This window comes from Panicum virgatum, chromosome 3N (assembly GCF_016808335.1).
Source record: "Panicum virgatum strain AP13 chromosome 3N, P.virgatum_v5, whole genome shotgun sequence".
NCBI lineage: Eukaryota > Viridiplantae > Streptophyta > Magnoliopsida > Poales > Poaceae > Panicum > Panicum virgatum.
Genome location: NC_053147.1, coordinates 54,597,804 through 54,616,172, shown reverse-complemented (window position 1 = coordinate 54,616,172; position 18,369 = coordinate 54,597,804). Strand labels below are relative to the sequence as shown.

General features: G+C 43.8%; 4 protein-coding genes across 4 annotated transcripts; 2 read left to right on the top strand and 2 right to left on the bottom strand.

Annotated features, from left to right (window-relative positions):
- Positions 1-2,951: 2,951 nt before the first annotated feature.
- LOC120663357 lies at positions 2,952-3,615 on the bottom strand. The gene is made up of 3 exons (XM_039942156.1): positions 3,503-3,615; positions 3,181-3,429; positions 2,952-3,100 (listed from the first exon to the last, which is right to left on the bottom strand). The coding sequence occupies exons 1-3, from the start codon at positions 3,592-3,594 to the stop codon at positions 2,986-2,988; spliced, it is 456 nt and encodes a 151-aa protein (XP_039798090.1). The 5' UTR covers positions 3,595-3,615; the 3' UTR covers positions 2,952-2,985.
- An 851-nt stretch (positions 3,616-4,466) lies between these two features.
- Positions 4,467-6,615, bottom strand: LOC120667900. The gene is made up of 5 exons (XM_039947888.1): positions 6,585-6,615; positions 5,274-5,771; positions 5,068-5,142; positions 4,825-4,958; positions 4,467-4,544 (listed from the first exon to the last, which is right to left on the bottom strand). The coding sequence occupies exons 1-5, from the start codon at positions 6,613-6,615 to the stop codon at positions 4,467-4,469; spliced, it is 816 nt and encodes a 271-aa protein (XP_039803822.1).
- Positions 6,601-13,732, top strand: LOC120666207 (cell division cycle 5-like protein). Its single transcript, XM_039945989.1, has 4 exons — positions 6,601-6,993; positions 9,243-10,973; positions 12,069-12,350; positions 12,664-13,732. The coding sequence occupies exons 1-4, from the start codon at positions 6,817-6,819 to the stop codon at positions 13,426-13,428; spliced, it is 2,955 nt and encodes a 984-aa protein (XP_039801923.1). The 5' UTR covers positions 6,601-6,816; the 3' UTR covers positions 13,429-13,732.
- Positions 13,733-14,761: 1,029 nt separating this feature from the next.
- On the top strand, positions 14,762-17,357 carry LOC120666206 (putative pumilio homolog 7, chloroplastic). The gene is made up of 5 exons (XM_039945988.1): positions 14,762-15,724; positions 15,841-16,003; positions 16,314-16,477; positions 16,595-16,853; positions 16,941-17,357. Exons 1-5 carry the CDS (start codon positions 14,943-14,945, stop codon positions 17,046-17,048), a joined length of 1,476 nt encoding a protein of 491 aa, XP_039801922.1. The 5' UTR covers positions 14,762-14,942; the 3' UTR covers positions 17,049-17,357.
- Positions 17,358-18,369: the final 1,012 nt, after the last annotated feature.

Genomic DNA, 18,369 nt, shown 5'->3' with positions numbered 1-18,369 from the left:
AGCTTTTGTCACAAATGAGTATAACAATGCTGAGCCAGATGACAAATAAGGTAATTTCAACCTAAATTCAGAGCTCATTAACATTCCATAAAAACACTGCTCTAACTTTGATTACTTGTTAGGGATCCATTCCTAGCCGACTTGTTCAAAACCTGGGACATCTACCAGATGCTGAGTTTGTTGTGTCAAACAGACCCACTGACAGACCTGGAGTACCAATGACAACTGCAACTAAAGCTGGAAAGCAGGCTACAACAAAGAAGAAGAAGACCACAAAACAAGGAGCACATGGTGGAGACAAGCAGAATCAAGCCAAGAAAAAGAAGTCCAATAAGAAGGCAGCTGTCAAGTGACAAGCATGTTCTACTTCTGTGCATGGATGGTTCTTTTGTAATTCCTTTTGTGGTAGTGTTGGTGATTCATGCAACCCAACAAAACTTGTTCTGCTTCTGTGGATGGATGGTTCTCTAGACTTTGTGTAATTATTTAGTGCTGGTTCTGTGGATGGTTCTCTAGACTGTATGAGAAACCAAATTATTTTGTGCTGGTTCTGTGGATGGTACTGTCAAAGCACTATCATGAATGGTTTTCAAGTTATCTATGCTCATTTTCTCTAATTTGTTGGCTCATTTGTCCTCCTTTAATTGCATCATGTTATCTGACCATGTTCACCAAGTGAAAAGTGACAAACATAAACTGAACTGCATATCATATCTTCCCATTACATACTTGGCAAAACACTAAGCTGTTCAGTACCATAGATTTCATTCTCAGTTCACCTCTTTAGCAAATGAACAAACAACATGACAACTTGCACTACCAAGATGCAATAACATAGCATACATATTGACCTCAAGAGCCTAACTACTTCTACACTACTGTCTTCTTCCTTCCTTGATGTTCCACCATTTCCAAGCATCATCTTCTCATCATCATCCTTGATATTGCCCTTCCGACTCCATTCTCCACCATTCAGAATCCCAATCTTCTTCAAGTGCTCCACATAGTCTTCTTCCCAAAACCAAAATGGACAGCCGGTTCCATCACGCTACAACATAGCACAAAAACAGGAAGAGAGGAGGTCACACCTTATCTAAAAACCACATCTCATCTCAAACCCTAACTCACCTTGTGCATTGGGCAACAGTAGAACATTTGCCCGAAGCTCCATTCCTGCCGCGATTTCAGCCGCATCACCTTCTTACGGCCGCACTCCGTGCAAGTAATGAGTGGGAGCTCCTCCGATAGCCGCGGATCGGGTGCCGATGCACTCGATTGCGAAGCCATGGCGCGGATCTGGAGAGGGGTGAGGGCGGCAGCACCTAGCACGGGAGGAGAGAGTGAGGAAGAGGATAGGGAGGAGAGGGGAAACAGAGAAGGTTTTTTTTGTTTTTTTTGCATTAGGGGTCAACATACATATAATATTCTTCCAAGGGGTACACAGTAATACTGTATATGAGATTGGGCGCCAAAACTCCCGCCAAGTCCATGTAGGACCGACGTGGCGGGCCACATAGGCGGTCAGACCCGGTCAAAGGGGTTTTGGACCTCCAGTGACACACTTAATTAGATTAGAGGGCCGAATCTGTATTTTCGGAGTTCGTGGACCTACTTGACACACCCTCACTAGTTTAAGGACCCCCAGTGCATTTTACTCTTATGAGAATGTACCCCCACTATCTTTGGCAGCACATCCAACAAGAGACATGTGAAATCGTCCATCTCTTTTACGAGCTTGTTTTTTAGTATACCTGTCGCCGATGTTGAACCCTAAACCCTAACTCCGCCACTCTATGCCTCTTTGGAGCCCTCTTGGCTGACATTTATGGCTATTCAAGATGTTCGCTAACATGTTCCACAAAAAGAATGGTGTTTGAGAACATCTCATGATCATTAAGTTATCACTGCTATAAACAAGCACCGTCTCTGTACAGGACAAGTTGAGACATTCAATTTCTTAAGGCTAAATCTGATGAATGGAGGCCGATCTCTGAGCTAGCAAAGTAGCTGATGAATGTTCTCCTTCACAAATGAGTTGTTTGACTTTCAGAGATATATTGTTGAGTGAAAATGCACCGTGCCAAACACTGAGCATTTCACAAAGGTGGAAAGGAGGATGGACCATGGCAGAAGAAAGCTCGGTTGGCAGGGTAGAAAAAGAAAAGGAGAGAATAGAAGGGAGCAATGACTGAGTGGATTGGACGCTTGGGCTTGTAGAGTGAAACAGAAGAGACGATAGAGTGATCTGCAGTTAGATTCCACATTATGGTGGGTACATTCTCATAGAGTGATCCACAGATGTATTTGCAACCAAATAAATAATCAGACTATTCCATCTCCCAAACACAATATTAAACCGTTCAGGGATAATTTTTTCTTTTGTAGATGGTTTCATAATTCTATGGACAAATTTTTTTAAATAAAACAATGATGAACAGTTTTTTTTCTTTTACCATAACGGTAAGCGAAATGCGCCGGCCGCTCGTCGCACGAGGAAATTGGTATTTGATACCTCTCACAAGTGGGCTTCGCCGAAATGTACCCTTTAGAGTGGGCTTCGCTGGAAAGGGCTTATCAAATGGGATCAAACTGCTAGAAAGGACTATAGGGATTTTGTAACTTTATTTACACAGGTTGAGTCAACATGAGCATACAACATTACTACTTTGCCCCTGCCCAGTTTGTAACCGATCGGATCCCTTCTTAACGTTATTTTTTCCCGTTTGGACGTACAGGTGTTGTAAAAAAAAAGAAAGAAAGGCCAAGCGGCATCCTGGACACCTCCAGATGCTAGCCGCAAATCCCTGTCCTCACAAAGCCAATTTTTCTGATTGATTGGAAACCTGGAATTTGATATAGGTGCAAATTGTCATTGAAGAACATAGACTACTTGTTCAATTCACATCTCACATAGACAATATGTGAACAAGAACATACGAAAAAGATACATGCACAGTGAATGCCCAAATATTTTTAGTTCTCATTTCACTTGGTCTTCAACTTCCTTGGAATCAGCTTTTTTGCTGGTGATCTCTTGGGGGGTGAATTTTGCATGGTTGCCTGCTCACCTCCACCTTCTCCCATTAGCATAGCAAGTCGACTGCAAAAGTGATATTGTCAGACATATTTCAGCTTTTAATTACATCAACACAACATCAATAAATTGATAGTATTCCTAACCTTCTAGTCAGCCTGTGGGGGCTGGCTTGCATTATTGACTCTTTAGTTGGCTTTGATGGACTTCGGACAGCAACAATGTTTTCCTGGGCATTTGGGGCTGCACCATTGTCATCTATATTTGCTTCATTTTCATGTACATTTGGGGCTGCACCATTGTCATCTATATTTGTCTTGGTCTTTTGCTTTTTCTGGCTTGGTACTTTAGCTTTGTCACCATACTTGGTGGTGTTCTTTCTTGGCTTTCTCTTCCTGCAAAATCAATTAAAATGGTTGTAGCTAGTTTGGCACAGCAATGAATTAAAGAGATGTATTGTGTACTTGCCTTTTCTTTGTGCCATTAAGTCGGCACTTGTAGCTAGTTTCACCGTGACCCAACTCTCCACATCCGTTGCACCTTCTTTTGCCTCTAATCATCTTCTTTTTAAATTTGTCAGCCTCCTTGTCTGCCTCATTAGTAGCCTCCTTGTCAACCTCCTTGGCAGTCTCCTTGGCATCCCTTTTTCCTTTGCTGCCTCCACCCTCTAGGAAGCCTTTGATCCTCAGTTTTCTGTACCTTCCTGCAGTCTTTTTATCTAGTGGTGCTCCAACCACAAAAGGCAAATCCACATTTGGCCAATGCGTCCGGTCAGGCAATGGCTCAATTATTGTATAGTATGCATTTTTGAATCTCTGAACTGAGTAGTACTCATGCACAAAATCCTCCAATTTCACATCCAAAGCTTGTTGTGCCGTAATCAAAGCTAAAGCATGCTGACAAGGCTTACCAGTGTGTTGCCACTCGAGACATGTGCACTCATTCAAATATGGCTTCACAACATGCCTATTATGAGTTGTGGTGCTGTCCCATACCTCAGCAACCAAACTATCAGCCTTCACAACATACAAGTGTCCTAATCCTCTTGTCTTCATTTTTAGTTGATGCAGGACAGCGGGTAGTATTTTCCCATGAAGCTTTTCTGCAATCCTTCTCCTCTTGTTCCACAAAATCATTATCATCTCTCTAATCTTGTCTGCAAGCTCAACAACAGGAAGGTCCTTCCAATCTTTAATCCAATTATTAAAACATTCGGCAAGATTGTTGGTAACATAATCACATTTGATAGCAGGGTCAAAGGCACTCCTCATCCACTTTAACTTATGATGATCGTACAGCCACTGCAATATTTCAGTGGAAGACTCTACAACAGAATTGAAGAAATACTGAAACACTTGAACTCTGTACGCTCTTGCTGCAGGATACATTTTTGAGTAAGCATCCCCACCCCACCTCTTTATAAAATTCTGCATTAGATGTCTAAAGCATTCTCTTTGTTCAGCATTAGGAAACACATCCTTAACTGCCTTTTCAAGGCCTTTGCATGCATCTGTGCAAATAGCAAGTACAGGAATATCACCTAAAGCATTATGTAACTGTGTCATGAACCAAGTCCAATTATCTGTTGTTTCACCATCTATGAATCCAAAGGCAACTGGATACATCCAGTTATGGCCATCTATAGCAGTGGCTGCAGCTAAATGTCCATTCCACCTACCATTGAGTGCTGTTGAATCTATGCTGAGATATGGCCTGCATCCATTTCGGAAACCCTCTATGCAAGGCCCCAATGCACAAAAGAACCTATGGAAATACACGTTTTCATCTACCTGTTGAATGCCAATCTCGATGACACTACCAGGTGACCTCTTCATGACCTCAGCCTTCCAATTAAACAACATCTGAAAGCTGTCCTCCCAGCTGCCATATAACTTTTTCAGAGCTATTTGTCTTCCCTTGCAAACTGTGTCATAATGAATTACACATTTATGGTCATCTTGTAGCTTGTCCCTCAACTCTTTAGGTCCCATATTTGTATGTTTTCTAAGGATGACAACAGCCTTTGAAGCTACCCAAGCACTTGTAGGTGTAGTAGTCCGCCTCCTTGCACTGGATGTACAATTGTGTCCAGCAATCAAAGTTGTCACCTGCAACCAATAACCAAATGAAAACAATTAACAACAGCTCATAACTCATAACTAAACAATAAGCACATTGTAATCAGTAAATAAATACCATTATAGTCTTCCGATCTGGCTGTCTGTTCCCAATAAGATGCCATGGGCATCCTTCAACTCTACAGTCAGCAACATATTTTTGGGGCATGTTTTAACAATTTTTAATTCAAATTCCTCATTTATCGCAAACTGTCTTACTGCCAACCTAAACTCCTCCATGGACGGGTAAACGGTACCCAGATCCATGCTAGGCTTGTTTGGGTCATATAAGATCATCCTCTCCCCTGGTATGTCATCATCAACAGGAATGGCGGCACCATGTGTATCTTCCATAGCAGGAGCTTTTCCTTTATCACCATCAGCACTAGCTGCTGCGACAGCCTCCTTAGCAGCCTGCTCGGCCTTATCATCCTCATCCCTTAAACCCAAAAGCACATACATCTGGTCTTCATCAATGAGTTCCATCCTTCCCTCTTCTTCATCTTGCCTCTCAACAATCTGCAGTGTATCCCAATCAACAAGCTGTCCTTGGTGTGGGTGTTCCGCATTTTGGAAAGTATTATCACCACCACTACCACCACCACCATCAGCAAAGAGGACTCACGACAGCTAAACTAGGCTCAGGCTCCCCATCGAGCCTGGATAAAATATTTGATAAGTAAAATGAAGTTAGATGTCTAATTTCCATAAATTTTATGTGGAACTACTCAAGTTATCTGCTACTATAGTAATCTATTGCATGTTACCCACCTTGCAGACACAGAGATGTTTTCTGGATCAGATATATCTGAAGAAAGTAGTTCAAGCCAGTTGAATTCCATGGGCCTCCAAACTCTAGGGTTAATGAGCACAGCGGTCGGATTCATAGGTCCTGGCAAATTGAATCAAATGCACAAAATCAAAGCAAATCTGAGTACACACCTCAAGATCGAAATGAGTTCAACGCGCCATGGCCGCCGCCCGCGTGCAGAAGCGCCACCACGCCGGAGCTGCGGGCCCAAATCCGGCAGGACGAGCGCGGCGCTGCAGGCCCAAATCCGGGGCCGGACACGCGCGCCGGAGGCGGAGACAGGGACGGGCCGGGGCGCTGCCGCGCCGGGCGAGGACGGGGCGGTCGGAGCGGTCGGCGCCGGCGCAGCAAGCGGCGGCCCTCAACTCCCTTTCTCCTTTGTTGCGAGCGCACGAACGAGACTACGAGAGAACAGAGCCCCGTCCAACAAAACGGATCTCAAGCTGGTCAGGGGCAAAAGAGTAATATCCCATGTTCATGTTGACTCCAATGATATAAAAAAAATTAGAAAATCCCCAGAGTCCTTCTCGGCAGTTTGGTTCTCTTTGATGTAACCTTTTGAGCGAAGCCCACTCCAAACGGGATATTTCAGCGAAGCCCACCTTCGACAGGCATCAAATACCAATTTTCTCCTCGTCGCACCGTCTCCCCATCTCCCCTCCCTCCCACCACGAGCAGCCGCCGCTCACCTCTCCAAACCCTAAACCCCAGGGACCCTCCGCCTCGGGATCGGGCGGGACCCCAGGCCTCGCCGGAGCCGCCGCGGCCGCGGCCGCCTTCGCCCTCGTCCCCTCTCCCCTTAGCGGGGGAGGGAGAAGCTAGCGGCGGGGCCGAGCCGGAGCAGGGGAGGCAAGATGAGGATCATGATCAAGGGCGGCGTGTGGAAGAACACGGAGGACGAGATCCTCAAGGTCGCCGTCATGAAGTACGGCAAGAACCAGTGGGCGCGCATCTCGTCGCTGCTCGTCCGCAAGTCCGCCAAGCAGTGCAAGGCACGCTGGTACGAGTGGCTCGACCCCTCCATCAAGAAGGTAAAGCTTTTAACCGCCCTTCCGCTTCGAGGATCTTATTCTCCCGTGGGCTCCCGTGGAATCGTTGTATTTGTTTCAGCTGTGGCGTTGAATCTAGGGATCTTGTAGTGGCCATTGGAATGAGTGTCGGCTGTGTAGGAAGGGGAGGGAGTGTCTGATGTTTTGTGCTTGCATTGCGTGAAACTATGTGGAAGATGAATTGATGTGAAGCTGATTTATTCATTTAGCCACCACCCTGGTAGTGATTACGCAGCCTAACTGGTGACGGTTTTATGTGGCCAAGTAGTTCGTTTTAGAACACTCAAAACAACGAGTCCCTGCCACACTGAAAAGGTCGAACTCACACTGAGAGGGTGCTGTCACCCAGTGCTATCTAGTTTACAAAATGAGTGAGATGTATCAGATTCATGATTCATGAGTCACAATGCTAGTATGCTACTATTTTGTTAGTGTGGTTGCTGCAATTGGATGCTGCTGTAAATTGGTAGTCATTACTAATCCTGCTGTAGTTTTGTCACAAAACACTGGTTTGTTTGTTTACTCAAAACTTTCAACAGTTCAGCATGTTTTGTCTGCTGAGAAAGTACAAAACGTGAAAGTGGTTCCTTGTCTCTGAGATCTTTCATGCACATCCTTGGGCCTAGTTCTTGGTGAATTAGTGTTATGATGCAGAGTAGCCAGTGAACTCTTCATTTTGTCTTGCTTTCCTCATGGCTGACCAGCACCTTCTCAACCTTTATGTTAGTGATCCCTAGATGATTGTTCCCTGCATTATAAAAAAAATGAAAGGACAAATTTGTATGCCTTTATGCAATGAAGCCATAGTAAGATATATGCTTTACGAAACCTGAACTTTATTTTGATTACCTCTATCGTTAATTGACTGAATGTTATTCCTTCAACTATTTGAACGGACAAAATTTTAGAACCATGTAAAACTTTGAGGTTTCATCTTGAATACCTTGAGTTGCAAGTTGGCAATAGTATGGGAAAATTTGTGTACTTACTTTAGTAGGTTATCAAAACCAGTGTTTTTTGGGACCAGATAGTAAATTATTATTTTCTGATCTTGTCATACATGTTAACATGCTGTGGACTCCGCATCAAACAATAGCATATATATTTTTGCGCGCTAGAGAACAGTCATTTCAACCTATAGTTCAACTTAGTGGATGTTTTTATAATCTAGTGGTCAGTATATGTCACTGGACTAAGCACCTGAAGGTCTTTTGCCAAAAGTGAAACTTTGTGCTCTTTGATATCAATTTGATATGCTGCTTGTGACTTGTGAGAAATGACTAAAATGGACGTGAACTAGCTTTATAAAGTGAAATTTGATTGCAGAAGGTTTGATTCACTGGGAAAAATACGTTATTTTATCTGAAATTCTGCTGATGGACAGCTCTTTTAATCAGATTTGGTTATTAAAAATGGGTGTACTTAACTTGGAGCAAGTAACTGTAGTAGCTCCTGAACTTGTCATGATCTCAGTTATGGTCAGTTTTACAGCTAGGTTCTTGATGATCAGATAGGTTTAGCAGCAGCACTAATTCTGTGCTGATTACCTGTTATAACCTGCCCATAATTTTATTACTCGGTGTCAAAGTGCACCTAGGTACTGTTTAAGTTTGAACTCTAGTAAGTTAGCTAAACCGCCTGATCCTGTGCTAATTTTCTTCTTCTCTAAACATGTTTTACTGTAATAACAGGATAAAGCATAGCTCTCGCTAATGGATAATTAACAAGCTATAGTTGGTTTACAAAGGACCCTATTTATCTTGTTTCAGAACCGGTTAGCTTCTGGAAATTATGATAGTTCATATATTACTGTGAAAAAAAAGACTTGTTATGATTGACTGCTGACCAAGTGACCATTTATGCTGTTACCTTTGCTGCTGTTAAGGAAAATATCATTTTGTAAATCTACAAGAGTTTATTGGTAACTTAGGGGAGCTATCGAAGTCTTTGTTCTTTGATATTAATGAGGTGAATATGTTGAAAATTATGAGTAAATAATTTGTCTGATGAATAAGAACAGTATAATGTATGATAGAATTTTAATTGACCTATTGATATAAAATGAAATGTACTAGGCTTCTGGCCATTATGAAATAGTGCTTTCAAATGGTCATCTGCTATCTTGGCCTCTTGCGCATAGGCCTGTCTTAGTTTGTTGATGTCTGCCTCAGATGATTCTTTTATCATATCATTCATTGCGCTAAGTTGCTAACTCATCTTGTTGGTTTCAGACTGAGTGGACAAGGGAAGAGGATGAGAAGCTACTTCATCTTGCTAAACTCATGCCTACTCAGTGGAGGACAATTGCACCTATTGTAGGTCGAACACCATCTCAGTGCCTTGAGCGTTACGAAAAACTGCTTGATGCTGCATGTGCGAAGGATGAAAATTATGAGCCTAATGATGACCCTAGGAAGCTGCGTCCTGGTGAGATTGACCCAAACCCTGAGTCAAAACCTGCACGTCCTGATCCTGTCGATATGGATGAAGATGAAAAAGAAATGCTTTCTGAGGCAAGGGCTCGCTTAGCTAACACTAGGGGTAAAAAAGCAAAACGTAAGGCAAGAGAGAAACAACTTGAAGAGGCAAGGCAGCTTGCCTCACTACAAAAAAGGAGAGAATTAAAGGCAGCCGGTATTGATACACGGCACAGAAAAAGAAAGAGAAAGGGGATTGATTACAATGCCGAGATCCCTTTTGAAAAGCAACCACCTCCAGGTTTTTATGATATTGTGGGTGAAGACAGGCCAGTTGAACATGTACAGTTTCCAACAACCATTGATGAGCTTGAAGGGAAGAGAAGAGCGGATATAGAAGCACAACTAAGAAAGCAAGACATTGCCAGGAACAAGATTCTGCAGAGACAGGATGCCCCTGCTGCTATAATGCAAGCAAATAAGCTAAATGACCCAGAAGCTGTCACAAGGAGGTCCAAACTGATGCTTCCGCCTCCCCAAATTTCTGATCATGAGTTAGAGGAGATAGCAAAGATGGGTAATGCTGGTGATCCTGGTTTAACTGAGGAGCTTGGTGAAGGAAGTATTGCCACAAGAACTTTGCTTGCCAACTATTCTCAGACTCCAAAGCTTGGTATGACACCATTGCGAACTCCACAGCGAACTCCAGCTGGGAAGGGTGATGCAATTATGATGGAGGCAGAAAATCTTGCACGTCTTAGAGAATCACAAACACCACTATTAGGAGGTGATAACCCTGATCTTCATCCATCAGATTTCTCTGGTGTTACACCACGTAAGCTGGAGATACAGACTCCAAATCCTATGGCTACACCTTTGGCAAGCCCTGGTCCTGGTGTTACTCCAAGGATTGGGATGACACCCTCAAGAGATGGACATAACTTTGGTTTAACTCCAAAAGGAACTCCTTTCCGTGATGAGCTTCGTATAAATGAAGCGGTGGAAATGCAGGATGGCACCAAACTTGAGCTTCGCAGGCAAGCTGAACTTAGAAGAAGTCTACGATCTGGTTTTGCTTCTATTCCACAGCCTAAGAATGAGTACCAGATAGTCATGCCATCTATTACGGAGAATGAGAATGAAGAAGCCGAAGAGAAGATTGAAGAGGACATGTCAGACAGGCTGGCACGAGAAAAGGCTGAGGAAGAGGCTAGGCAGGAGGCATTACTCAGAAAGAGATCCAAAGTGCTGCAGAGGAGTCTTCCTAGGCCACCTGCTGCTTCAGTAGAGATTATCCGGCAATCTGTTATTAGAAGTGGAGAAAGTAGAAGCAGAAGCAGAAGCACTTTTGTGCCTCCTACATCACTTGAACAAGCTGATGAACTGATAAATGAGGAGCTCCTTAGGCTTCTTGAGCATGATAATGCAAAATATCCTCTTGATGAAAAAACTCAAAAAGAGAAAAAGAAAGGGAACAAACGTCAGCAAAATGGGGGATCTCTTGTCCCTGAAATTGATGATTTTGAAGAGGCTGAATTACAAGAGGTGCATTTCTTTTCCTCCCTTCTATGATTTTGGTACTCATGATCAACTGTATCTTCACTTTCCTGATAATTTCTATTTTTGGATCCACCACATTTATGGTTTCACGAATTTGATATTGGACGCACCAACTGTAAGCCTGTAACTTGGAACCATTTGTGCATATCCATCTATTTTACTGACAAAGTGACATATTATTATGATTTGTTATTCATACTAATTAAGTACCAATCATATTGAGATTGTGGTCAGTTGGACTAAGGTGAACTGGCATGCACAATGAGTGATGGGAGCATGCTTCTCACTTTCTAAATGGCAATACACACAGATTTTTTTGAGAAACTCTACGGTGCGAGGGCCTAGTCAACCAGAATTCTTTGTAAAATTTCTGAATATCAAAGTTTAACGTATTCTTTAGGTCATGAAATGTACAATTTTTGCAATCTTCCTTCGAGTGTAGATGATTAAAATTGTCATATACAAGTGATGTGACTGCCATTTTACGCCTTTCAACTTTGTACACTAGAGAATATTATATATTAAATGATAAGCTTGAGCAGTGCGTTATAGTTTTCATGAAACTTGTGCATACAAGGGTTGGCCTTTTGAAACTGTTAATAGCACTATCTTGGACATTCAAGGATTACTTAAACAATAGTGATCACAATACATTAATCTACTTTCAATACCAGTTATTTAATTCATTCCCAGCAGGGTTTTGATCAATGTTTATCATACTGTGCAACAACATGCATCATGTCCTTTTCTTGCCCAAATGCTGGATCTGATATTGATTAAGGAAACACCTTTCTTTCCAAGAAATTCTATGGTAACTTCTTTTTCCACTGAACAGCAGGGGAGTCCCCTAAATGATTTTTCTCCTATTTTTGAAATAATATAATATATGCACATGTACAGGGTCATAGACCCAACGGAGATCCTAACAAAACAAACTACGTGTGTTATATAAATAAATAATTTTTTTTTCTTTTGACTATTGTTCTGTTATTCTATAAACAATCCTGTATGCTTGTTGTAGTTATGTAGTGATGAAATAAGTTGTTCAAACCACCTCATCCTTTTTTTCTTGTTTGGCAGGCTGGTTCTATGGTCGAAGAGGAGATTCAATATCTTCGAGTGGCTATGGGTCATGAAAATGGATCTTTTGAGGACTTTGTCAAAGCACATGATGCATGCCAAGAGGATCTTATGTTTTTTCCTACTAATAATACCTATGGTTTAGCTAGTGTTTCTGGAAATGCTGAGAAGATTTCTGCCTTGCCAAACAAGTTTGAAATTGTGAAGAAAAGAATGGACGATGAAGCTAAGAAAGCTTCTCGTCTTGAGCAGAAGATAAAGCTTCTGACACAAGGATACCAGGTAAACTTGTCGTGCTACATCATCTGCAATCAGAACCATCAATATACCATATAGCATGGCTTCATACAATGTTTTTTTTTTATATATTTGGTTTATGTATGCATCTATCCCATTATTTGGATTGTAATAAAATGATTTACTCTTGAAGCCATGGTAGGTTACTGGGCTGACCATGGTTCTCACTTGCCATGATGTAAAATATTCTTAGGTCTCACTTGTTTGCCTGATTGGATTTCTTGTATTGAAACAAAGTTTTCGACAATACTGACATCATCATATAACTTGTTTTGCTCACGTACTGTTTGTTTATTAGGTACGGGCTGGAAAACAATGGTCACAGGTCCAAGACACATTCAAGCAGATGAACACTGCATCAACAGAACTCGAATGCTTCCAAGAGCTGCAGAAACAGGAACACCTTGCTGCTTCCTATCGAATCTTAAATTTGACCGAAGAAGTGAATAAACAGAAAGCACTAGAACAGACTCTCCAATGCTGCTATGGTGATCTGTTGTCTGGTTTCCGGAGGATCCAAGGACAGCTTGAGGAGCACAACAGACAACTCAAGATACAGGAAGAAATAGAAGCAGAAAATCGTGCTCAGGCGGAGGAAGTTGCGGCACGAGATTGTGCTGCTGAGGAAGAAGAAAGGAAGAGTCGCAGCCTTGAAGAGGAAGGTCAGACAAACATTGCTACTGATGGAGAAGCTGCAGGAAGCAAGGTTACCACTGAGGATCAGATGGATGTGGACAACAGGAATGGGGACGAGGAATTTGTAGGCCCAATTCCTCCAGCACCAGACACTGAAGGGGATAAAGATGAGGTCACAATTAAAGAGAACACTTCTAATGTCCAGAGTACTGACTGTGCCTCCACGGATGGTGGGGCTGACAAGACTGGTCCAGGCAAACCAGAAGGTCAGGATAAAGCTGATGACGCTATGGCTGTTGATGCTGGCCCTCAGGAAGAGGGCAAGGATGAACCTGCAACTGTTGGTGCCAGTGTAAACGAAGGAAATACCTCTGTATCTTTTGAGCAAGCTGTCTCCAATGAGGATAATGGCATGGCTCCTGAATGAAATATTGTCTGCTCACTATTTCATCAGCAGCTCTCTAAGGTTAGCTAGGATTGATACTGAAGCTGATGTACTGACAGTTTCAAATGCAAGCCTTTAAGCCTCCCCAAACATGGGGACGCTAGGTTCTGATGAAATATTTTGAATGTTCAGAGTCACGGGCTAACATTTTCTCATGCTCATAATGTTCCAATGTTTCGTCGATCTCAAATTTGGCTGCTAAAAGCTGCCGTGTGCAATTCTCTGTAAAAATTTAAACTTTGCAAGGAAAAAGATGTCTTGCAAATATCGAATCATTTACGTGTCATGAGGTCATCCCTAGAAGATCTGTTTCTCTGATAACCTGATGTGATGCCTAGGAAGCACACTGCTTGTGTAGGAAAAAGTGCAGGAGCCCTGGTCCATGTCCAAGCATAAGGCTCAGGGCATTCAGGCATCGGATAACCTCCAGTTTTATCCACTTCTTGGTTGTATGCAAATGCTTGCCCATCCCTTTGGACCCTACCAAGCACAAATATCTCCTTCCTGAGTTGGCATCAGGCCAAGAAATATCCCCCAGGAGATATCTTTAGCTGAAAAAGACGCGGACATGTGTCGCTGACAGCGGGCCCAAAAGTGCACCGGGCGGATCCAAGCCATGTCTTTTTCTGAAGCAGCAACAAGGGCACATTTGGGCAGCACTGGACGACCATAGGAATGGCCAGTGGGAACGAGTGGGCCATGTCGCTGTGCAACCGTTAACCCCAGAATAGATAACGCTGAACAGGTAAACCCAGAGATTTTGGCCGGGAGATATTCAGCATCTTCGGCCTTCACAATATAAAAAGGAGGCGTCACTAGTTTTATCTTTTGAGAGAGTGAAAATGGCAGGGTACCAGGATGCAGATCCTGACGTCAAAAAAACAGAACAGAGGAACCTTTTGCTTGACACTGGATTTGTTTAATTGAAACAAAGTGGTTAATCTAAATATCTCAATTTTTTTCCATTATGTTCTCTCACATGCAAAAGAGTCATGTAGAGAATAAAAGTGGTTTCATCACAACAGAACTAATATCAGGACCTTTGCATTTTGCATGTATTTTTTTCTTCTGCCAAAGGTCTTGTTTGGCAATTTGCAATGGTTTATCTCTAAATTATTATGGTAATGAATTGTTTCATATATATATAACAACCAATGAAAAAGCTCTGAAAAAATAGTAGTCCATGGCCTATGCCCAAATAAAGAAAATCAGACTCGGTAAGCATGGTGTACAGCAGGCACTCTCCTCACCTCACTCACTACTTTCCCGCTCTATCCATATATAAACAAACCCCCTCCTTCCTCCCCTGCATGCCTCAACAACCCATCTCCAAGAAACCACCTCCCCTCGCCCCAATCCTAATCCAAATCCTTCGCCACGAACCAACCCAGCCCAATCCGATCAGAGTTGCCCACGCATTTTCCTTTTCCATCTCTTCCCGCCGATCAAGATCCGATCCGAGTGTCCGGCCGGCAGCTAACTCGCCGGAGTTGGGGATGAAGCTCGACAGGGAGATGGAGGTGCTGCTCAACGAGATCCCCCTCCTCCACCACGGCGGCCTCCTCGGCGGCGGCGGCGATGCGGGCGCCGCCGACGACGCCGACCTTTCGTTCCTCATCCACGAGCTCGCCGCCATGGGCGTCGTCGACGGCGACGACGAGCCGCCGGCGCCGCCCGCCGCCGATGGCCTCGGCTTCTCCGGCTTCATGTACCCCACGAAAGGCGATAGTCCGGTGGCCTCGCACCCGTTCTCCATCGCGAATTACTGCGCGCACATGCCGTCTCTGTTTGAACCCCTCCCCTTCGACGCCGCCGCCGCCGCCGCCGACGGCTGGGAGTCCTGGGACATCCGGTGCTCCCCGCCGCCCTCCGCGCCGCCCGCGGCCACGCCGAGGTCCCGGTGTAAGAGCGCCAGGAGGAAGAACGGCGGCTGCGGCGCGACGGCGGCGAGCCCCAAGAAGTGCGGGGCCGCGGCGACGGCGGCGGCCAAGCCGCACGGCGAGAGCCTGGCCGGCCTGCGCGGGTTCATGTACCACGTCGCGCGCGACCAGCACGGGTGCCGGTTCCTGCAGCAGCGGCTCGACGACGGCAAGCGCGAGGTCGACCTCATCTTCGCCGGCGTGTCGCGCCACGCCGCGCAGCTCATGGTGGACCCCTTCGGCAACTACCTCATGCAGAAGCTGCTCGCCGTCTGCGACGCCGGGCAGAGGATGGCGCTCGTGCTCACCCTCACCGCAGACCCCTTCGTGCTCGTCAGGATATCCCTGAACGTCCATGGGTAAAACTGTAAATTCCGCTCGTCGATCTAATTGCTAGTGATGTGCACATACTATATTTATACTGTTGAATCTTGTTGATCTGTGGTTCATGATGAATCTGGTGATGGTGTTGCAGGACACGGGCAGTGCAGAAGCTGATTGAGAGCCTCAGGACGAGGGAAGAGATTAGTCTTGTCGTCGACGCTCTGCGCCCTGGGTTCTTGGAGCTCATCAAGGACCCCAATGGCAACCATGTCGTGCAAAAGTGCTTGCAGTCATTTGAGGCCGATGATAACAAGGTATGTGTGTGTGAATGTGGAAAAATGTGATGCCATTGTTCATTCTGGAGTACAGAGAAAATTTGTGCTTTAGCTCTAAATTACAAATCTTCTGGAGGAATTGTTTCGTATAAGATTTTGATGCAAAAATTCTATTCAGAAAAAGTTACGCAGTTATGAGATTTGATCTTTAGATAACGACTAATGGCAAACAGTTTATCTTGGACCACTTCAGTTATCTGAATTTTTCACTGTATTTTGGTTGTCAAACTGTACTGATAAGCATGGTTTGTGATTTGACTGATATCTGACAACATACAACAATCTTCAGGCGATCTTTGATGCTGCTTCTGTTCATTGTCTCGACATTGGAATGCAATGCCACGGTTGCTGCGTCCTGCAGCGCTGCATTGCACGTTCACGAGGCGAGCACAGAGAGAAGCTGGTTGCTGCCATTGCTTGCAATGGATTTGAACTCGCGCAAGATGCCTATGGGTAATAGTCAGTCTTAAACTATACTGCACTCAAAAAGCCATTCGATTTACACTTGCATCTATATACATTTTCATGTACTTTTTATCAACGCGAAGCCTTTGTCTGCTACGGTTACAGGAACTATGTTGTCCAGTATGTGATGGACCTGAAGATCCCAAATGCGAATTCAAGTCTTGCGCAGCAGTTTGAAGGCAAGTACATCCATCTTTCCATGCAGAAGTTCAGTAGCAATGTGGTTGAGAAATGCCTGAAAGTCTTCAAGGAGGCTGACAAGGCAAAGATCATACTCGAACTCCTCGCCATGCCAAACTTGGAGCAGTTGCTTCAGCACCCATATGCAAACTATGTCATATACTCTGCTCTTCAGAATTCCAAGGTAAGAACCTGGAGAAAATTTCACACCTAAACTATTCTTTCAATAACTATAATTTTTAAATTTTAGTAACTGTATTTAACATTTCAGGGGTCACTCCATTCTGCACTCACCAACGCAATCCGACCTCATGTGGAATTACTTAGGACCAGTCCATACTGCAAGAGGATATACTCTCGAGCTTTGCTGAAGAAGTGATGAACTGATGACAGTTTGTCAGCCTGTAACAAGAACGATTGCTGTCTTGCGCTGTTTTCCAGTTTCAAAAGGCATAAAGATGATCGCAAGATAGATCTGTATAAATTAGTATTAATTTGTCATGTATTTCTACGTGTACCTGTACTTGATGCACTGCTTGTGCCTGGCGTTGCATAAGCCATCTGCGATGGAATAAGTTCAATTGAACAAGCCCTCGCCGCAAACTATCTCTTCTCTAATGTTTTGTTGTCGACATACGGGAAGATATTGATATTGCTGTTGATTTAATTCACATTTGTTTTAAATCCATTGACAGCTTTTGGAAACGATTCGTATCATCTTTATTGGGCAACTTGTTAAATTTTATTTATTGGGCCTCTTGAGATTGTTTTAGTGTAAAACTTGAGAACTGATGCTAGAACAATAGCAAACTGAACAGGAACAGAGATGAAGCGAAGCGAACTTTGACACAGATCAAAGTTAACAAGTCACAAAGAGGAACCGGCAGGTAGGATAGAAGAATTCGTAATAACTCAGCATGAATAATCCTTTCATCATGAAGAATATAATAAAACATTCAGTACAGGAGCTGAAAGAAAAGTATAATACTGTCATTTTTGTTGCAGCGTGCTGTACTCTGTAGAATTATGGTTAAATACTACTCTTTTTTTATGAAAAAAGGCCTAAGAAACAGCTTTCTTATCACCATCCACGAAGTCCACAAGATAGTGAGCATCTAAAGGCTCAAGAGATTAATGGACATTCTGTAAGTACATCTTGATTTTATTCTTATCTCTCCATCACATTTTCATCAATTTCTGTCGTCATTCCTTCCCAGTAATGCCAAGCTCTTCAACCACTCGAAACCAGATTACCTCGCTTGGGTTTCAGCTGGGCGAGAAGTTGTTCATGGGACGACCATCTGAGGTGTCTGGCAGGTGCTTGGAGTCACCATCTTCTTAAAGAACACTAACTGACTCAATATGGCTGCCCCACATCCTCCAACAAGAAACATCTCCAACAATATGCCTGGGGGTGGATTTTGGCCTAGGACCACTAGATGGCTGGACACGGCCCTAACCGTGGCTCAAATAACCTCTTATACCCTCTTAATTTCCCATGTGCCAGCCTGTATTCCTATGAAGTGGCCCTAGTCGATGGCCCATAAGGAAGCCCCCCCCCCCCCCCCAGTTTGCATCACAAACCAGTCCGCTCGTCCATCCGCTCACATCGGCGTTAAGAGAGCGAAAGGAGTCGCCAAATCAACGTCTACCATCTTTGGTCTGACCTCTCATCATCATCATCTCTTCCTCCTCGTTCT